At 32.6% G+C, this 22,535-nt stretch overlaps 2 protein-coding genes across 2 annotated transcripts in view; one reads left to right on the top strand and one right to left on the bottom strand.

The window, feature by feature from the left end:
• The window catches only part of LOC119606996 (protein strawberry notch), a 33,485-nt gene extending 15,146 nt beyond the window's left edge, over positions 1–18,339 (top strand). Inside the window, exons 3-13 of the mRNA XM_037960683.1 lie at positions 7,851–8,018; positions 9,324–9,514; positions 13,647–13,740; positions 13,808–14,193; positions 14,267–14,673; positions 14,733–14,886; positions 14,950–15,230; positions 15,746–17,349; positions 17,414–17,552; positions 17,618–17,981; positions 18,072–18,339. Coding sequence (XP_037816611.1) covers positions 7,851–8,018; positions 9,324–9,514; positions 13,647–13,740; positions 13,808–14,193; positions 14,267–14,673; positions 14,733–14,886; positions 14,950–15,230; positions 15,746–17,349; positions 17,414–17,552; positions 17,618–17,981; positions 18,072–18,305 — 4,022 coding nt within the window. The 3' untranslated portion in view covers positions 18,306–18,339. The remainder of the gene's footprint in view (positions 1–7,850; positions 8,019–9,323; positions 9,515–13,646; positions 13,741–13,807; positions 14,194–14,266; positions 14,674–14,732; positions 14,887–14,949; positions 15,231–15,745; positions 17,350–17,413; positions 17,553–17,617; positions 17,982–18,071) is intronic.
• Positions 18,340–21,252: 2,913 nt separating this feature from the next.
• Positions 21,253–22,500, bottom strand: LOC119606999 (2-methoxy-6-polyprenyl-1,4-benzoquinol methylase, mitochondrial). The gene is made up of 3 exons (XM_037960688.1): positions 22,208–22,500; positions 21,725–22,143; positions 21,253–21,659 (listed from the first exon to the last, which is right to left on the bottom strand). Exons 1-3 carry the CDS (start codon positions 22,383–22,385, stop codon positions 21,357–21,359), a joined length of 900 nt encoding a protein of 299 aa, XP_037816616.1. The 5' UTR covers positions 22,386–22,500; the 3' UTR covers positions 21,253–21,356.
• Positions 22,501–22,535: the final 35 nt, after the last annotated feature.

Raw genomic sequence — 22,535 nt, 5'->3', positions numbered from 1 at the left:
GAACTAGAACAGAACTAGAACAGAACTAGAACAGAACTAGAACAGAACTAGAACAGAACTAGAACTAGAACTAGAACTAGAACTGAACTAGAACTGAACTAGAACTGAACTAGAACTGAACTAGAACAGAACTAGAACAGAACTAGAACAGAACTAAAACAGAACTAGAACAGAACTAGAACAGAACTAGAACAGAACTAGAACAGAACTAGAACAGAACTAGAACTGAACTAGAACTGAACTGGAACTGAACTAGAATTGAACTAGAACTGAAGTAGAAATGGAACTAAACTAAGGTATAGACTTCAAATTTTACTACTTCTACATCTACACTAATTAGTTAAAAGGGGCATATCCTTAATTATAAAATCACTATCTCAGCCTTCTCTAAAATGGTCAAGTTTCGTAACAAATCGTATTATATAATCTATGATTGTATACATATACAATCACAATAACATAAAATTAATTATATTTATGTACTTTTTGCTCATTATAATTGCAAGTAGCAATTGCATATACTTCTCATACATAACGATATCGTGCATATAATTAAAGGTAAACTGCTATATATAACATATCTATGTGTGCGTCTTGCAATCTTATTAATATATAATGTTCAAATATGCCAGAATGGTTGAATATGTGCAGCAGCCATTTATTTGTTATATGTTGATTTTCTATTACCATTTTAATAATGCGTTGTTTTCTGTTTAAAATTATACAAACTCAGTCATATGTGAGAGTATGCTGTGTGAAAACCAATATTTGTCTCATATCAGTTATAAAGTTTGACTAGAGCTTCATAACGTCAACCTACACCCAATCAATGTTCTAGACATAACTCATGCCTCTATTAGTTAACTCCTTTTGCTCGTTTTCAAAATTTTGTTGATGGTTTTCTTGTGTATTTATTCCCCCTCATTGTGTATTTTATAACTCATTATCCTTAGTGTCGTTCGATTTATACACCTGTCCAAGCTTTAAAATATGATTAACATAATAATTGTGTAACTAAGCATATGTTGAAGAATTAGTTTACGAGTAGAGGGATAGGAGAAGGAGAATAATAAATAACAATTTCCTTAATGTAAAGAAATTGCTAAAGACATGAGGAAATAAACGAGTTCTTTAAGATGTTTCAATTCGATTATCGTAATACTTAATATCAGTAAGGGAAAAAGCTGAATGGCGGGTAGTTAAATTTTAGTTATAGTTCTGTTTTAGTTCTGTTCTAGTTCTGTTTTAGTTCTGTTCTACTCCTGTTCTAGTTCTGTTTTAGTTCTGTTCTAGTTCTGTTCTAGTTCAGTTCTAGTTCAGTTCTAGTTCAATTCTAGTTCAGTTCTAGTTCAGTTCTAGTTCAGTTCTAGTTCAATTTTAGTTCAGTTCTAGTTCAGTTCTAGTTCAGATCTAGTTCAGATCTAGTTCAGTTCTAGTTCAGTTCAGTTCTAGTTCAGTTCTAGTTCAGTTCTAGTTCAGTTCTAGTTCAGTTCTAGTTCAGTTCTAGTTCAGTTCTAGTTCAGTTCTAGTTCAGTTCTAGTTCAGTTCTAGTTCAGTTCTAGTTCAGTTCTAGTTCAGTTCTAGTTCAGTTCTAGTTCAGTTCTAGTTCAGTTCTAGTTCAGTTCTAGTAATGTTCTAGTAATGTTCTAGTTCTGTTCTAGTTCTGTTCTAGTTCTGTTCTAGTTCTGTTCTAGTTCTGTTCTAGTTTTGTTCTAGTTCTGTTCTAGTTCTGTTCTAGTTCTGTTCTAGTTCTGTTCTAGTTCTGTTCTAGTTCTACTGTTCTGTTCTGTTCTAGTTCTGTTCTAGTTCTGTTCTAGTTCTGTTCTAGTTCTGTTCTAGTTCTGTTCTAGTTCTGTTTTAGTTCTGTTCTAGTTCTGTTCTAGTTCTGTTCTAGTTCTGTTCTAGTTCTGTTCTAGTTCTGTTCTAGTTCTGTTCTAGTTCTGTTCTAGTTCTGTTCTAGTTCTGTTCTAGTTCTGTTCTAGTTCTGTTCTAGTTCTGTTCTAGTTCTGTTATAGTTCTGTTCTAGTTCTGCTATAGTTCTGTTCTAGCTCTGTTCTAGTTCTGTTCTAGTTTGTTCTAGTTCTGTTCTAGTTCTGTTCTAGTTCTGTTCTAGTACTGTTCTAGTTCTGTTCTGTTCATTTCTAGTTCTGTTCTGTTTTAGTTCTGTTCTAGTTCCGTCCTAGTTCTGTTCTAGTTCGATTCTAGTTCTGTACTATAGTCTGATCTGTTAACTGAACTGTAGCCTTGTCTATGATCTTGTCGATATTCTGCTCTATAATCGAGGTTTTTCTCTTGTTTGTAGTCAGTTTTCTGTTATAAATTGTATATTTTAAATTCCTACAAGTTAATTTTTCTTTCACACTATCCATGTAAACAAATGAATTTATTAATTTATCTACCCAACCATATGATTATCGTATTACTAATATTTAAACAAAAAAGAGAAGCATAATATTTATTTAATAAACCGGTTTTATTTAAATTACAAACATATTTCAACAAATACATGATAATTTTTAATAACTTTCGATTTCAATGAAATTTTTTGAGAGAATAATAATAGTTTTTTTCAACAACTAAACCAATAAAATATTTTAAACATTTTAGGCCATTAAACATATTGACCATATTAAGGTCTACTAAAATAAACACGTCACATACAAACATATGTTTTTATTGAAAAAAAAATAAAACACATGGTTTTCTTGGACTTGAATACGGTTGAAAATATAAATTACTCATGTAGTTTATATACCAAATTTTTTAAAATTAATTGGGTTTTGTGTACAAAGCAAAAAATAGTCAAATATTTAGGCTTAAGTACTATTATATTAAATCTTTGGAGAATACTAAGAAATGTTAATTATGGTGAAAAAGACCTTGTTTAAGTTTAATGTTTATAGAAATAGTTTTTGTTCAAAAACTTTTATATTTAATTCAAAATATTAAAAGAAATTCCTAATTATTATAAAAATATCTTGTAAAACTTGTTATTCCTTTCATTATTTATATTTTATTTTTATATAAATATGTATAAATGTAAATATTTATTCAAATGTTTTCTGGTCTACAAAAATAATTAGTAGAGTTCATTATGCCGGTTACTGGCACAACCACGTGTTTTATTTTAATTTTTTTATTTAAAACAAACACATTTTTTAACTTTTAAAACTGAACAAAAAAATCTCCCCTTTTTACCTCTAGAAACAAATCTCTGACCGCATCTACTTAAAAACATTGTTGTAGCACATTTTTGTTATTATTTATTATAATTTTTTATTTTTTTATTGAATTTTGTTTGCTTTACACAGCCAAAATCAAGCTAAAAAAGTATCCAAACCGAACTGATAATGAACTCTAATGTATACGTCATATTTTGAGAATAATGTAACCAACTAAATTTCATAGATAACCAAATCTCACACAATAAACCGGATAATAGAATGAATTATAAACCAGTTTAAAAACAAGCTTAAATTATTGGTTTAAAGAACAATCTATATACTAGTTCTAGTTCCGTCTAGTCTAGTCTGTAGTCTAGTCTATAGTCTAGTCTAGTCTAGTCTATAGTCTAGTCTAGTCTAGTCTATAGTCTAGTCTATAGTCTAGTCTATAGTCTAGTCTATAGTCTAGTCTATAGTCTAGTCTATAGTCTAGTCTATAGTCTAGTCTATAGTCTAGTCTATAGTCTAGTCTATAGTCTAGTCTATAGTCTAGTCTATAGTCTAGTCTATAGTCTAGTCTATAGTCTAGTCTATAGTCTAGTCTATAGTCGAGTCTATAGTCTAGTCTATAGTCGAGTCTATAGTCGAGTCTATAGTCGAGTCTATAGTCTAGTCTATAGTCTAGTCTATAGTCTAGTCTATAGTCTAGTCTATAGTCTAGTCTATAGTCTAGTCTATAGTCTAGTCTATAGTCTAGTCTATAGTCTAGTCTATAGTCTAGTCTATAGTCTAGTCTATAGTCTAGTCTATAGTCTAGTCTATAGTCTAGTCTATAGTCTAGTCTATAGTCTAGTCTATAGTCTAGTCTATAGTCTAGTCTATAGTCTAGTCTATAGTCTAGTCTATAGTCTAGTCTATAGTCTAGTCTATAGTCTAGTCTATAGTCTAGTCTATAGTCTAGTCTAGAGTCTAGTCTATAGTCTAGTCTATAGTCTAGTCTATAGTCTAGTCTATAGTCTAGTCTATAGTCTAGTCTGTAGTCTAGTCTGTAGTCGAGTCTAGTCTATAGTCTAGTCTATAGTCTAGTCTATAGTCTAGTCTATAGTCTAGTCTGTAGTCTAGTCTATAGTCTAGTCTATAGTCTAGTCTATAGTCTAGTCTATAGTCTAGTCTATAGTCTAGTCTACAGTCTAGTCTATAGTCTAGTCTAAAGTCTAGTCTATAGTCTAGTCTATAGTCTAGTCTATAGTCTAGTCTATAGTCTAGTCTATAGTCTAGTCTATAGTCTAGTCTATAGTCTAGTCTATAGTCTAGTCTATAGTCTGGTCTATAGTCTAGTCTATAGTCTGGTCTATAGTCTAGTCTATAGTCTAGTCTATAGTCTAGTCTATAGTCTAGTCTATAGTCTAGTCTATAGTCTAGTCTATAGTCTAGTCTATAGTCTAGTCTATAGTCTAGTCTATAGTCTATAGTCTTAGTTCTAGTTCAGTTCAGGTTCAGTTCTAGTTCAGTTCTAGTTCAGTTCTAGTTCAGTTCTAGTTCAGTTCTAGTTCAGTTCTAGTTCAGTTCTAGTTCAGTTCTAGTTCAGTTCTAGTTCAGTTCTAGTTCAGTTCTAGTTCAGTTCTAGTTCAGTTCTAGTTCAGTTCTAGTTCAGTTCTAGTTCAGTTCTAGTTCAGTTCTAGTTCAGTTCTAGTTCAGTTCTAGTTCAGTTCTAGTTCAGTTCTAGTTCAGTTCTAGTTCAGTTGTAGTTCATTTCTAGTTCAGTTCTATGTCAATTTTATAGCTGGTCACCTTTTTTCTTTTAATTCACACACATTTTTCTTCTATTTGCCCCAAAAAAAATTAACAAAGAAAAAACCATTAACTACCACAACAACTACAGCAAAAACAGAAAAAAAGCAATGCCATCTAAATATAAATTACAAAATAGAAACAAAAACTTGTTGGATGACCACGTGCTTTTTATTTTGTTTCTGGTTAAAACAGAAAAAAAAAAATCCCAAAAAATATACATACAACCACCATTTGCCACCACCACCTTCTTTCTATTCCAATAAGCACGTTTTTTTCCGATTTTTCTTTTTACTCTCTTTTATAAACAAACAAAACATACTCATACAAAACTATTTACATCTCGAACCAAAAAAAATCTACTCATTATAGCGGAAATAGTAGAAATTTTTTCTTACAACTGAGAGGGAGAGTTTTTTTTTGCATATTTTGGGGCAATTTCTAAACACTCTATATGATCTTAGGAAATGGGTGGAAAGGGGGTTTCAAATACAAGTAATATTAGTTTCTTATTTAGAATGTCTTACAACATAGATAAAAATATGTGTTTTATTTATTGCTACATATAAAAAAATTGTGTATAACTTATGTATTTATGAGGGCTTTTAAAAGTTTATCTTTTTTAAATTAATTGGCTGTGTAAAATACTACAATGTCAAGGTTATTGGGTAAAGACTCTAGGTTGTTGACTTTATTTTAAAAATTATTTTTTGTAGTAATATTGTGGGGTGATTCATACAATGATTAGCTCTATTCAACGATGATAAATCGGTCTATATATTGGCGTTTAGTCCGGACTGTAGACTAGTCTACATAACAGACTATAGGCTAGATTTTAGTCCAGAGTAAAAGCCAGAAATGAACTACAACAGAACTAGAACGACTAGAACTGAACCTAGAACTGAACTAGAACTGAACTAGAACTGAACTAGAACTGAACTAGAACTGAACTAGACTGAACTAGAACTGAACTAGAACTGAACTAGAACTGAACTAGAACTGAACTAGAACTGAACTAGAACTGAACTATAACTGAACTAGAACTGAACTAGAACTGAACTAGAACTGAACTAGAACTAACTGAACTAGAACTGAACTGAACTAGAACTGAACTAGAACTAGACTAGAACTGAACTAGAACTGAACTAGAACTGAACTAGAACTGAACTAGAACTGAACTAGAACTGAACTAGAACTGAACTAGAACTGAACTAGAACTGAACTAGAACTGAACTAGAACTGAACTAGAACTGAACTAGAACTGAACTAGAACTGAACTAGAACTGAACTAGAACTGAACTAGAACTGAATCTAGAACTGAACTAGAACTGAACTAGAACTGAACTAGAACTGACTAGAACTAACTAGACTGAACTAGAACTGAACTAGAACTGAACTAGAACTGAGCTAGAACTGAACTAGAACTGAACTAGAACTAAACTAGAACTGAACTAGAACTGAACTAGAACTGAACTAGAACTGAACTAGAACTGAACTAGTACTGACTAGAACTAGAACTAGAACTAGAACTGAACTAGAACTGAACTAGAACTGACTAGAACTGAACTAGAACTGAACTAGAACTGAACTGAACTGAACTAGAACTGAACTAGAACGAAACTGAAACTAGAACTGAACTAGAATTGAAACTAGAACTGAACTAGAACTGAACTAGACTGAACTAGAACTGAACTAGAACTGAACTAGAACTGAACTAGACTGAACTAGAACTAGAACTAGAACTAGAACTAGAACTGATAGAACTGGACTAGAACTGAACTAGAACTGAACTAGAACTAACTAGAACTGAACTAGAACTGAACTAGAACTGAACTAGAACTGAACTAGAACTGAACTAGATACTGAACTAGAACTGAACTAGAACCTGAACTAGAACTGAACTAGAACTGAACTAGAACTGAACTAGAACTGAACTAGAACTGAACTAGAACTGAACTAGAACATGACTAGAACTGAACTAGAACTGAACTAGAACTGAACTAGAACTGAAACTAGAAACTGAACTAGAACTGAACTAGAACTGGAACTAGAACTGAAACTAGAACTGAACTAGAACTGAACTAGAACTAGACTGAACTAGAACTGAACTAGAACTGAACTAGAACTGAACTAAAAAACTGAACTAGAACTGAACTAGAACTGAACTAGAACTGAACTAGAACTGAACTAGAACTGAACTAGAACTGAACTACTGAACTAGAACTGAACTAGAACTGAACTAGAACTGAACTAGAACTGAACTAGAACTGAACTAGAACTGAACTAGAACTGAACTAGAACTGAACTAGAACTGAACTAGAATTGAACTAGAACTGAACTAGAACTGAACTAGAACTGAACTAGAGAACTGAACTAGAATGAACTAGAACTGAACTAGAACTGAACTAGAACTGAACTAGAACTGAACTAGAACTGAACTAGAACTGAACTAGAACTGAACTAGAACTGAACTAAACTGAACTAGAACTGAACTAGAACTGAACTAGAACTGAACTAGATGAACTAGAACTGAACTAGAACTGAACTAGAACTGAACTAGAACTGAACTAGAACTGAACTAGAACTGAACTTGAACTGAACTAGAACTGAACTTGAACTGAACTAGAACTGAACTAGAACTAGTACATATTCTAGCCAATAGAACTAGTACATATTCTAGCCAATAGTCTAGTCTATAGTCTAGTCTATAGTCTAGTCTATAGTCTAGTCTAAAGTCTAGTCTATAGTATATTCTATAGTCTATTCTACAGTCTATACTATACTCTATTCTATAGTCTATGGTATGGTCTTTAGTACAGTCTATAGTCTAGTGTAATATGTAATTTTTCAAAAAAAGATTAATTTTTTTCTGATTAATTTATTTTTTTTTTCCAGGAGGAGGACGTGATTTACAAACAGCCGTTACATACGCTAAAAATAGCACCATACAAAAACAGGCGCACAGCAATAGCAATTCATTACTAATCACAAATCAGCCAGGAGCCGTTGCAGCAGCCAAAACAAATAACAATATGCCGAAAAAGACAGCAACCTCATCCTCTGGTAAGTTTAGCAAATGAACTATTATTCCAAGCTAAAAAGAAAAACTAACTAAATCTTTATCTACTAACTTTCATACTGCTTACTAACTATAATTTATAACTTTAAAATGCTGCTTAAAATAGCAGCAGCTGCAGCATTTCCCAGTAGTTCAAAAGCTGCTGCCACTAATGTCAACAAAGTAGGACCATCTGCAACTAGTACTTATGCCCAAATGGCTATGACACCCTTTAATACAACACAACTAATGGGCATGGCAGCTTTAGCTGCCGCTACTGGACTAGCACCCAGTTTTAGTAATGCTAGTGGCAGTAGTGTAACTAATGCTAATATAGCTACAGCTACTTCTACTGCTACTACTGCTAACGTCAATTCATTGCTAAATGATGGTGTTGGGATAGGTGGTGTTGTAGCTAATCTAGACATTGGTTCAAGCTCTCAAGCTTTAAGCAAAAAACCAGCAACTGCAGCCTCAACAGCAAAAAGTGCACAACATACGGCAGCCTCGTATTATCAAGCTTGTGCTAATTTTAATATGGCAGCGTCTGTATTGGCGCAGAGTAAGTCGAGTAATGTTGGTAACAACCAAAATTTTTGTTCTCTCTATAGTGTGTTAAAGAAAAATAATGTGTTTTTTTCCTGAACAACCAAATAAGTATAATTTTTTTGTTTAAAATTTATAAAAGTTTTTAAGTTTTTATGTAATTTCTAAAGAAATATAACAAAATTATAACACTTTTACCTAAATATCAATGAACAAACCTAATTAATTTACTAAAAATATTCAAAAGTTTCTTGGCATTTGTTCAGTTATTAACAGAATCCAACCAACACATTGTTGTGTTTGAAATTTCACATACCTTTCGAAAATGTCAATTTTAATTTGAACTAAAATGAAAAACTATTACAACATAAACCAAAAATTTTAATTATTTTTATAATTTTCACTTCCTTAAACTATTTTAAATTTAAATTATGAAACCAATTCATTACAAAAATTATAAATTGGCAAATAATTTTGTTCTTTACATTTTATACTTTAACTTAATATTCAAACAACCAGACCAACCCCCCCCCCCCTACACCACCAACATTTACTCTTTACTCTACCCAATTAAAACTCTTTTAACATTTTAACTCTATTGCTCATCTTAAGCCTTTATTGTTTAATTTATTACTTTTTATTTATTTACTTTTCTAGTTTATAAGTTAATTTATTTTGAAATACACTATTTATCTGTTTACTATTTTGTGTTCTTTTCTTTTTTTCTGTTTTTGTTTTCTTTTTCGTAAATTTTGTTTCTTAAGTGAGCATGGGCATGGGCTATGATTCCCAACCGTCTTCCACAAATTCTGCCAATAGCGGTTTATCTACACAGTCGAAAATCAATGCCATGGTTTTGCAAAAGATTCAGGCTTTAGTTGCCGCCAATCCACAGTTTTTAACCAGTGGCATACCGAATCAATTATTGTCACAACTGTTAATGCAGCCGATGAAGGTGAGTTGGAGGATTTTTTTTAATTATTCCGAAATTTTAAAGAAACTGGGGACTATAGTCTTGTCTATAGACTAGGGATTATAGTCTATAAGTCTGGTCCAGGGTAAAGTTTAGAACTGAACTGGAACTGAACTAGAACTGAACTAGAACTGAACTAGAACTGAACTAGAAACTGAACTAGAACTGAACTAGAACTGAACTAGAACTGAACTAGAACTGAACTAGAACTGAACTAGAACTGAACTAGAACTGAACTAGAACTGAACTAGAACTGAACTAGAACTGAACTAGAACTGAACTAGAACTGAACTAGAACTGAACTAGAACTGAACTAGAACTGAAGTAGAACTGAAGTAGAACTGAACTAGAACTGAACTAGAACGAACTAGAACTGAACTAGAACTGAACTAGAACTGAACTAGAACTGAACTAGAAACTGACTAGAACTGAACTAGAACTGAACTAGAACTGAACTAGAACTGAACTAGAACTGAACTACAAACTGAACTAGAACTGAACTAGAACTGAACTAGAACTGAACTAGCACTGAACTAGAACTGAACTAGAACTGAACTAGAACTGAACTAGAACTGAACTAGAACTGAACTAGAACTGAACTAGAACTGAACTAGAACTGAACTAGAACTGACTAGAACTGAACTAGAACTGAACTAGAACTGAACTAGAACTCTGAACCTAGAACTGAAGAACTAGACACTGAACTAGAACTGAACTAGAACTGAACTAGAAACTGAACTAGAACTGAACTAGAACTGAACTAGAACTGAACTAGAACTGAACTAATGAACTGAACTAGAACTAACTAGACTGGAACTAGAACTGAACTAGAACTGAACTAGAACTGAAACTAGAACTGAACTAGAACTGAACTAGGAACTGAACTAGAACTGAACTAGAACTGAACGATAACTGAACTAGAACTGAACTAGAAATGAACTGAAACTGAACGAGAACTGAACTAGAAATGACTAGAACTGAACTAGAACTGAACTAGAACTGAACTAGAAATGAACTAGAACTGAACTAGAACTGAACTAGAACTGAACTAGAAACTGAACTACAGAACTGACTAGAAACTGAACTAGAACTGAAGCAGAACTGAAACTAGAACTGAACGAAATATGAACAGAACGAACTAAGAACTGAACTAAACTTAACTAGAACTGAACTAGAACTGAACTGAACTGAACTAGAAACTGAACTAGAACTGAACTGTAACTAGAACTGAACTAGAACATGAACTAGAACTGAACTAGAACTGAACTAGAACTGAACTAGAACTGAACTAGAACTGAACTAGAACTGAACTAGAACTGAACTGAACTAGAACTGAACTAGAACTGAACTAGAACTGAACTAGAACTGAACTAGAACTGAACTAGAACTGAACTAGAACTGAACTAGAACTGAACTAGAACTGAACTAGAACTGAACTAGAACTGAACTAGAACTGAACTAGAACTGAATTAGAACTGAACTAGAACTAGAACTGAACTAGAACTGAACTAGAACTGAACTAGAACTGAACTAGAACTGAACTAGAACTGAACTAGAACTGAACTAGAACTGAACTAGAACTGAACTAGAACTGAACTAGAACTGAACTAGAACTGAACTAGAACTGAACTAGAACTGAACTAGAACTGAACTAGAACTGAACTAGAACTGAACTAGAGCTGAACTAGAACTGAACTAGAACTGAACTAGAACTGAACTAGAACTGAACTAGAACTGAACTAGAACTGAACTAGAACTGAACTAGAACTGAACTAAACTGAACTAGAACTGAACTAGAACTGAACTAGAACTGAACTAGAACTGAACTAGAACTGAACTAGAACTGAACTAGAACTGAACTAGAACTGAACTAGAACTGAACTAGAACTGAACTAGAACTGAAAGAACTGAACTAGAACTGAACTAGAACTGAACTAGAACTGAACTAAACTGAACTAGAACTGAACTAGAACTGAACTAGAACTGAACTAGAACTGAACTAGAACTGAACTAGAACTGAACTAGAACTGAACAAAGAACTAGAACTGAACTAGAACTGAACTAGAACTGAACTAGAACTGAACTAGAACTGAACTAGAACTGAACTAGAACTGAACTAGAACTGAACTAGAACTGAACTAGAACTGAACTAGAACTGAACTAGAACTGAACTAGAACTGAACTAGAACTGAACTAGAACTGAACTAGAACTGAACTAGAACTGAACTAGAACTGAACTAGAACTGAACTAGAACTGAACTAGAACTGAACTAGAACTGAACTAGAACTGAACTAGAACTGAACTAGAACTGAACTAGAACTGAACTAGAACTGAACTAGAACTGAACTAGAACTGAACTAGAACTGAACTGGAACTGAACTAGGACTGAACTAGAACTGAATTAGAACTGAACTAGAACTGAACTAGAACTGAACTAGAACTGAACTAGAACTGAACTAGAACTGAACTAGAACTGAACAAGAACTGAACTAGAACTGTACTAGAATTGAACTAGAACTGAACTAGAACTGAACTAGAACTGAACTAGAACTGAACTAGAACTGAACTAGAACTGAACTAGAACTGAACTAGAACTGAACTAGAACTGAACTAGAACTGAACTAGAACTGAACTAGAACTGAACTAGAACTGAACTAGAACTGAACTAGAACTGAACTAGAACTGAACTAGATCTGAACTAGATCTGAACTAGAACTGAACTAGAACTGAACTGAACTAGAACTGAACTAGAACTGAACTAGAACTGAACTAGAACTGAACTAGAACTGAACTAGAACTGAACTAGAACTGAACTAGAACTGAACTAGAACTGAACTAGAACTGAACTAGAACTGAACTAGAACTGAACTAGAACTGAACTAGAACTGAACTAGAACTGAACTAGAACTGAACTAGAACTGAACTAGAACTGAACTAGAACTAGAACTGAACTTGAACTGAACTTGAACTGAACTAGAACTGAACTAGAACTGAACTGGAACTGAACTAGAACTGAACTAGAACTGAACTAGAACTGAACTAGAACTGAACTAGAACTGAACTAGAACTGAACTAGAACTGAACTAGAACTGAACTAGAACTGAACTAGAACTGAACTAGAACTGAACTAGAACTGAACTAGAACTGAACTAGAACTGAACTAGAACTGAACTAGAACTGAACTAGAACTGAACTAGAACTGAACTAGAACTGAACTAGAACTGAACTAGTACTGAACTAGAACTGAACAGAACTGAACTAGAACTGAACTAGAACTGAACTAGAACTGAACTAGAACTGAACTAGAACTGAACTAGAACTGAACTAGAACTGAACTAGAACTGAACTAGAACTGAACTAGAACTGAACTAGAACTGAACTAGAACTGAACTAGAACTGAACTAGAACTGAACTAGAACTGAACTAGAACTGAACTAGAACTGAACTAGAACTGAACTAGAACTGAACTAGAACTGAACTAGAACTGAACTAGAACTGAACTAGAACTGAACTAGAACTGAACTGAAATATAACCGAAATAGAACTGAACTGGAACTGAACTAGAACTGAACTAGAACTGAACTGAATGAACTGAACTAGAACTGAACTAGAACTGAACTAGAACTGAACTAGAACTGAACTAGAACTAGAACTGAACTAGAACTGAACTAGAACTGAACTAGAACTGAACTAGAAACTGAACTAGAACTGAACTAGAACTGAACTAGAACTGAACTACAACTGAACTAGAACTAGAACTAAACTAGAACTGAAATAGAACTGAACTAGAACTGAACTAGAACTGAACTAGAGCTGAACTAGAACTGAACTAGAACTGAACTAGAACTGAACTAGAACTGAACTAGAACTGAACTAGAACTGAACTAGAACTGAACTAGAACTGAACTAGAACTGAACTAGAACTGAACTAGAACTGAACTAGAACTGAACTAGAAATGAACTAGAAATGAACTAGAACTGAACTAGAACTGAACTAGAATTGAACTAGAACTGAACTAGAACTAAACTAGAACTGAACTGGAACTAACCTAGAACAGAACATTAGTTTATATCAATAATATAAAGTTTTTATATTTTCTGACCTTTTTCTAGGTTACCACACCCATTATGCAACCCGAAGAAGATGAGGCCGATTATGAGGAAATGGGTGTAGCCGAAACTTATGCCGAATATTGGCCAGCCAAATGTAAGCTTCATCTTTAAGCATCCTTAAATGAAAAGAAAATACAATTTTTAATTGTTCCCATTTACAGTAAAATTGGGTAAAAAACATCCTGATCCTGTAGTCGAGACAGCTTCTCTATCATCCGTAGAACCCTGTGATGTTTACTATAGATTGTCCATACCTCTCGAAACAATACAAAGTGGTCAATTGAGTGCTTTACAATTGGAATCGATAACATATGCCTCACAGGCTCATGATCACCTGCTGCCCGATGGTAGTCGTGCTGGTTTTCTTATAGGTGATGGTGCTGGTGTGGGCAAAGGGCGAACTATAGCCGGCATTATCTATGAGAATTATATGAAGGGTAGAAAGAAAGCTTTATGGATATCGGTATCGAATGATTTGAAATATGATGCCGAAAGAGATTTGGGTGATATAGGGGCAGGACGGATAGAGGTGCATGCTTTGAATAAGGTAGGTTTTCGGATTTTTTTTCAATAAAAATTTGATTTAGAAATTTATGTTTTCTTATATTTTTTTTTTTTAGTTTAAATATGCCAAAATCAATTCGGATGTTAATAACAATTGTAAAAAAGGTGTTATATTTAGCACTTACTCGGCTTTAATTGGAGAATCGAATAATAAGACTGGTAAATACAAATCAAGACTTAAACAGCTGCTGCAGTGGTGTGGCGAAGACTTTGATGGTCTCATAGTGTTTGATGAATGTCACAAGGCTAAAAACTTGTGTCCCGTGGGCTCGGGCAAAGCCACCAAAACTGGTCTCACAGTTTTAGAATTACAAAATAAATTACCCAAAGCTAGAGTGGTTTATGCTTCAGCTACAGGTGCTTCGGAACCTAAAAATATGGCCTATATGGTGCGTTTGGGTTTATGGGGTCAGGGTACAGCATTTCCTACATTTAATGATTTCATAATGGCGGTAGAGAAGAGGTGGGTGAAACAAACATACAATTTTTAATTCAAAATCGAATAATCAAAAATTTTTGCAGAGGTGTGGGCGCTATGGAAATAGTGGCTATGGATATGAAATTGAGAGGCATGTATATTGCTAGACAGCTAAGTTTCCATGGTGTTACTTTCAAAATCGAAGAGGTTAATTTGTCTAAAGAGTTTCGCAAGATTTACGATGAATCTGTCGATTTGGTAAGTGTTTTTTTTTTGTTGAGTTGAGAGTGGACCATTGTTTATTGCTCTTGTCTGCTTTAGTGGGTCGAAGCTATGCAAAAATTTACCGAGGCTGCTGAGTTAATCGATGCTGAAAGTCGCATGAAAAAGACCATGTGGGGTCAATTCTGGTCTTCCCATCAAAGATTTTTCAAATATCTTTGTATAGCGGCCAAAGTTAATCATGTTGTACAAATAGCTCGCGAAGCTATTAAATATGGCAAATGTGTGGTTATAGGTTTACAGTCGACGGGTGAGGCTCGCACTCTGGAACAATTGGAAAGAGAGGATGGTGAATTGACAGATTTTGTTTCAACAGCCAAGTGAGTCTTAAAAAATTAATAAATTTTACTTTAAGTTTTGTCTTTGAAAAAGTCTTGACTATAGACAGACTAAAATCTTGAAGTCTGTACTATAGAGGGACTGTAGTCTGTAGTCTGTCTGGACAACAAGCAGACTGTAGTCTGGACTATAGAAGAACTATTGTCTTGACTATTGGCAGACTGAAAATACACTGTATTCTGGACTTTAAAAAGACTATATTCAACATTATAGGCAGACAATAGTCGGAACTATATACTGGATTGTAGACATGCTATAGTCTGGGCTATAGAATGTGAATAATGAAGTCTATTGGCAGAATATAGCCTCGCCTGCAGAATGACTTTAGACTAGACAAAGGATATACAATAGCCTGGACTGTGGACTTTAGTCGGAACTACATATAGCCTGACTACACTATAGTGTATCTTTGGACAAGTTTATAGTCAATAATATAGTCTATCTATAGCTCAGACATTATTCCATCCATTACTTACTTACTTATTCATTCTTTCAGAGGCGTTTTCCAATCTCTGGTGGAGAAGCATTTTCCTGCACCCGATCGCAATCGTATCAATCGCATATTGGGTCTTACTGCTCCCTCGGAAGATAAAAAATCTATACAGTCCATTATTGCTGAGGTTACAGCCAAAAATAAAATTAAAGAAGAACCTCCCTCCTCCTCCGCCAATAAACGTAAATCCTCACGTCAGGATTTGCATGCCAATAAAAAATCACGCAACAATTCCTGGAATGATTCCGATGATGATAACGACTCACAAAATGAATCGGGCAAAGAGTCAGACTACAAACTCTCCAATTCAGAATCAGAGGAATCCGATACAGGTAATCATAGCGACAGCTATGAATCCTCCGATTTTAATCCCTTCTGCAGTGGTTCAGATTCTGATAATGACCCATGGTTGGCTCGGGCCAAAAAGAAGAAATTAAAAAAGAAGGTTAAAACAAAGGAAACCAATGCCTCCACCAACAACAACAACACAAATAATAACATCTCCACCACCTCTAACAATAACAACATAGTTTCCTCTACAGCTTTAGCTGTTACAGTGTCACCGCCCAAAAAGAAACCTCCACAATCGACGCAAGATAAAATCCAAGATTTATTGCAAAAGAAACAAGAACTCAAGGGCACAGTGACCCAAGTGGGAGTTCATGGCGTGCGCTTAAACTATGGTCCACCACCCAAAGATGCTATTGAGCGAGCTTGTTCCATGAAAGAGGAATTATTGCGTAAAATAGAAGTGTTAGGTGATCGTTTGCCACCCAATACCTTAGATCAATTGATTGATGAGTTGGGAGGTCCAGACAATGTGGCCGAAATGACCGGTCGCAAGGGTAGAGTGGTACAATCGGATGATGGCTCCATACAGTATGAGTCACGTTCTGAACAAGATGTTCCTTTAGAAACTTTAAATATAACAGAGAAACAAAGATTCATGGATGGCCACAAGGATGTAGCCATTATATCCGAGGCCGCCTCCAGTGGTATTTCATTGCAAAGTGATCGTAGAGTGCGCAATCAAAGGCGACGTGTCCATATTACACTCGAATTGCCCTGGTCAGCTGATCGTGCCATCCAACAGTTTGGTCGTACACATCGTTCCAATCAGGTCAATGCTCCCGAGTATATTTTCTTAATTTCCGATCTGGCGGGAGAACGACGTTTCGCCTCCACCGTAGCCAAACGTTTAGAGTCTTTGGGCGCTCTCACACATGGTGATCGTAGGGCTACCGAGACCCGTGATTTGTCTCAATTCAATATAGACAACAAATATGGCCGCACGGCTTTAGAAACTGTGATGAAAACTATAATGGGCTATGAACAGCCTTTAGTACCACCACCCAACGATTATCGTGGTGATTTCTTTAAGGATATTGCTGGCGCCTTAGTGGGTGTGGGTCTTATTGTGAATAGTGAATCTAGTCCGGGCATCTTAAGTTTGGACAAGGATTATAATAATATTTCAAAGTTTTTGAATAGAATATTGGGTATGCCGGTTGAGTTGCAAAATCGTTTATTTAAATATTTCACCGATACCCTGACGGCTATTATACATCAGGCCAAGAAGGGAGGACGTTTTGATTTGGGTATTTTGGGTGAGTTATAGGAAGGGAAGGGGGAGAAAGCGATAGATTTATTAAATTCTTTTGTTTTTTGTAGATTTGGGTGCGGCAGGCGAGAATGTTACCCGCGTGAAATTGGTGCGTTTCTTGCGTAAACATGCTACCGGCAAAGCGCCCACTGAGCTGCATACCGTGCGTGTGGAAAGAGGCATGATTTGGCAGGAGGCTATGGACAAGTAAGTTCAAATTTTCTTAATGCACAACAAAGTTTTCTACTTTTCTTTCTACCCTCTACCCCCAGATACGCCGATTTGATTAGCAGCAATGAAGGTTTCTATTTGTCGCATCAGGTACGCAACAACAAACGTACCGCCATCTTAGCCGTTGAAATTGAAGCCCCCACTGTAACCAACAGCCAGCAGCCGAATAATAAAAAGAAAGAAAAACCCAGTAAAAAAGATATTATGTTTCAAATCTATCGACCCAATACGGGTCTGCAAGTACGACACGAATCTTTGGCGGAGATAGAAAAGAAATACAAAAAGGTGGGCATGACAGAGGCCGAAGTACACTGGACGCAACAGTATGATGCATCCGTTAATACTTGTTCACATGCCTATTGGAATGGTAATTGTCGTAATGTTAATATGGGACAGGAATGTGAGGTAAGTGTGCCGGAGGTAGAGTAGAGGGTAAAGAAATAAACAATAGGATGTAATGTTTCTTTTTTTTTTGTTTTTGTTTTGTTTCTATAGGTGGGTTTACGTCAACGTTTGTATTATGTTTTGGCCGGCTCTGTACTGTCGGTGTGGTCGCGTGTAGAACAAATTTTGTCCACACGTAATGCCAACAATAAAATGCAAGTTATACGCATGAAAACTACGGAGGGCGAGAAAATCGTGGGTACTTTAATACCCAAATCATGCCATGAATTGCTTATGCAAGATCTTAAGTCTGATGCTGAAAAAGTCGAAGAAGTTAACTTTTAAAAAACAGCAAGAAGAAAGAGAAGAAATTTACTTTTTTTTTTTTAAAAAGTAATAAAAACAACAATTTTGTCTTAATATTTAAAAGGAAAACACACTATAATATTTAAGTTTAAATATTACTTTAAAAAAGAAAACCAAAACGACGCTTAATTTATGGACTTTTTTCTATAGAATGTTTCTTAAGTTTTTTTTTCTGTTTTTATGGAAACTTCTATAATTTAAACTAAAAAAAAAACTATAAATAAATTATAATTATTATATAATTATAATATTAATTATATTATCTTATAAAACTATAACAAAAAACACTATAATTATAAAATAACATTTACAATTATAAAATCCCCTTACAAATTATCATTATTTTTAGTAATTAAATAACACTAAACTTTAATTAATAAAATAAACAACAAAAACAAATGAACATTAAACAAAAAAATAAAAACAAAATTTAGTAAAGCTAACTATATACTATCTATACATTAAATATATATTAAATATATTAATAAATTTAGTTATGAAAGAAATGAAAATAAAATACTTTAATTTAAAAATTATTATTTTTTTTTTAAGAAAAATTAATTAAATATTATTTTTAAAAAACTTTTTTTTTTTTAATACGGGGCCGCCTGTTCGAAATTCTAAACAATAAATTTCTTTCTATTTTCTTTAAAATTTGTTTAAAATTAAAAAAAAAAAACAAAAATTTCATTCACAATGAACAAACTTTTTTCTCTCGTAAAGAAAAATTTTATTCAAAATTCTTTCTATAACAAAATCTCAATAAAAATTTCCAGCCTAATTCTTTCTAAAAACAAAAATTTTATTCAAAATTCATTCACAATGAAAAATCTTTTACAAAATTATCTCTTGAAGAAAAATTTTATACAAAATTCTTTTTAAAAGATGTATTTTCAATAAAAATTCTTTCTTAAAGAAAAATTTCATTCAAAATTCTTTCTAAAATTCATTCACAATGAACAAACTTTTTCGAAATTCTCTCGTAAAGAAAAATTTTATTCAAAATTCTTTCTCAAAAATAAATTTTCAATAAAAAATTCTTTCTTTAAGAAAAGTTTGATTCTAAATACTTTCTAAAAGAAAAATTTTATTCTAAATTCTTAAACAAAATTCAAAACTCTTTCTAACTCTTTTCAAACGAACAATTTCATTCAAAATACTTTCTAAAATTCATTCACAATGAACAAACTTTTTCAAAATTCTCTCGTAAAGAAAAATTTTATTCAAAATTCTTTCACAACAATAAATTTTCAATAAAAATTCTTTCTTTAAGAAAAGTTTGATTCTAAATACTTTCTAAAAGAAAAATTTTATTCTAAATTCTTTCTTAAACAAAATTTTCATTCAAAACTCTTTCTAAAAGATGTATTTTCAATAAAAATTTCATTAAAAATTCTTAAAGAAAAATTTCATTCAAAATTCTTTCTAAAATTCATTCACAATGAACAAACTTTTTCAAAATTCTCTCGTAAAGAAAAATTTTATTCAAAATTCTTTCTGAACAATAAATTTTCAATAAAAAATTCTTTCTTTAAGAAAAGTTTGATTCTAAATTCTTTCTAAAAGATATATTTTCAATAAAAATTCCTTCTTGAAGAAAAATTTAATTAAAAATTCTTTCTAAACGAAAAATGTCATTCAAGTCTTTCTAAAATTCATTCACAATAAACACATTTTCTCTAAATTCTCTCGTAAAGAAAAATTTGATTCTAAATACTTTCTAAAAGAAAAATTCCATTCAAAATTCTTTCTAAAAGAAAAATTTCATTTAAAAATCATTCACAAATCTTCAATTTTTTTCCAAAATTCTCTTGTAAAGAAAAATTTAATTCAAGTTTGCCCCTAAAAGAAAAAAATAATCAGTATGCTTTCTAGATAAAAAAAATTATTTGAAATTTCTTCTAAATAAAAAAATTTTACTTTCTGAATAAAAGATTCCATTTAAAATTTTTCCTAAATGTGACAAATTCATTCAAAATTCTTTCTATATGAAAAAATTCAATCAAATTTCTATATCAAAGAATAACTTCATCGAAAATTCGTTCTGAAAGAAACAGTTTTATTAAAAATTGTTTATAAATAGAAGAATTCATTCGAAATTCTTTCTAAGAGAAAAATTTCATTCAAAACTCTTTCTAATTAAAAAACTCCCATCAAAATTCTTTCTGAAAGCAAATGTTCATTCAAAATTCTTTCTGAAAGGAAATGTTTACACAAAAATATTCTAAAAAATATTTTTACTAAAAGCCTTTTTTAAAAAAGTTTTATTTCAATTTGTTTTTTAATAAAACTCAAACTTTAATTCAAAATTGTTTCTGGGAGATTAATTCTATTCAAAAAACTTTCCGAATAACAAAATTTTATACAAAATACGTTTGAAAAGAAAATTTTCTATAAATATCCTTTCAGAAACGAAAATTTTATGTTTTTGACTATTGTGAATGACTTTACTGTGATTGTTTAAACAAATACAGTTGTTTTTAAAGTTTAGACATGAATTTTTATAAAATATGAACGATTTTTTAAACAGAAATCTTAATTTAAAAAAATGTATTAATTATTTTGAATTCAAACTGATAAAAAATTAAATATTTTAATACAAAAAATATATAAAAAGTTTAACGAACAGATCCTTTAATTAGTTGAAAACTTTATATTATTTTTAGAACTGAATTATTTTAATAATTTTATTATTTGTCTTAAATTATTTAAAATGGAAACAATTTTTAACTATTTTTTTTAATTTATTATTTTTTAAAGAAATCAACATTTCTTTATACTTTTAAGGCATTAGTTTGTAGTTGAAGGTTTAGTATACATATTAGAGAGAACACAAATAAATAAATAAAAAATAATAATTTTATGTTTTGCTGTATATTATTAATTAATAAAAAAATAAAATAACATTCAAAAATACTTTGTGAAATAAAGTTGAAAATTTTTTTATTAAAAAACTTTTTAATACAATAAAAATTCTAACAAAATACTAAATTTTGTACAATGAAACGTTAACAACAATAAAAATTAAGATTACAACTTAAAACCCGAATGTATGCTGACCACACCAAAGGTTAAATTTTCATAACGAACCATTTCGAAACCGGCCTCTTCGATCATACGCTTAAAATCCTCTTGTTTGGGGAATTTACGTATACTTTCTACCAAATACTGATAGGGCTGCCATTGGCCAGCTAATATTTGACCCATGGGTGGTATGACCTGGAAGGAATATTGATCATACAGCCATTGCATGGTATCATTTTCCAAATGGCTAAATTCCAAACACATAAAACGGCCGCCCGGCTGTAAGACACGATAAGCTTCACGTAACACCTGAAAATTAAGCAAAATTTGAAATAGAACAATTTGTGAATTTATAGGAGCCTAGCAAGTTCCACCTTATCTATATGTGTACAATTTCTTATACCAAAAGCTATGGTATAGGCATTGTAGGTATTATCGGCGAAAGGCAGCTCTTCGGCATTAGCACACTTCCAGTCTATTGTAATATTAGGCAATTTCTCTTGGGTAAGGCCCAAACGTTTGGCTCTTTCCTCACCCACATTCAACATATGCTGATTAATATCGGAGACAGTGACATGACTTTGTTTACCCTGGGGATTGGCTTGATTTTGTAAATATTTCAAATATCTAAAAGAAATATCACCAGTACCACCTGCCATATCCAATAAGCGGGTACCAGGTGTGGGTCCTAATCTTTCGATAAACATATCCTTCCATAAACGATGAATACCCATAGACATGGCATCGTTCATGAGGTCATACGATTTGGCCACATCTTCAAAGACTTTGTGCACTGAATTAAAAAAAAAATAGTAAACTATTAATGAAAATAATTAGTTTTTTGCTTTAAAACTTACCCTTTTGTTGTTTTTCTTCCTCTTTGACGGTCTGGAAACCAAAATGTGTGGTACCCTCCTGAGCACTTTCAGCCGCTGGATTGGCTGTATTACTAACAAATCTTAAATTGAAGGCATATCGTAAGTTTAAAGACCTAATATTATTAAATAACTTAAAATAATGTTTTGTTACATTCATTTTTATACAAAAATCTACTATGTATTATAGAAAATTATGAAATTTTATTAAAAAACGTTGTAAAACCACCCAGCTGAGCTATCAATCCACTAAACATGCTAATTATAGCCAACAGCTGTTTTTTTAGTGTTATCACTTGGCACTGCATTA

This window comes from Lucilia sericata, unplaced genomic scaffold (assembly GCF_015586225.1).
Source record: "Lucilia sericata isolate MDLA Ls3-8-SP2 unplaced genomic scaffold, ASM1558622v1 Contig000644F_arrow, whole genome shotgun sequence".
In the NCBI taxonomy this organism is placed as follows: domain Eukaryota; kingdom Metazoa; phylum Arthropoda; class Insecta; order Diptera; family Calliphoridae; genus Lucilia; species Lucilia sericata.
The sequence above is the reverse complement of the archived record's forward strand: the minus strand, read 5'-3'. Positions and strand labels throughout refer to the sequence as shown.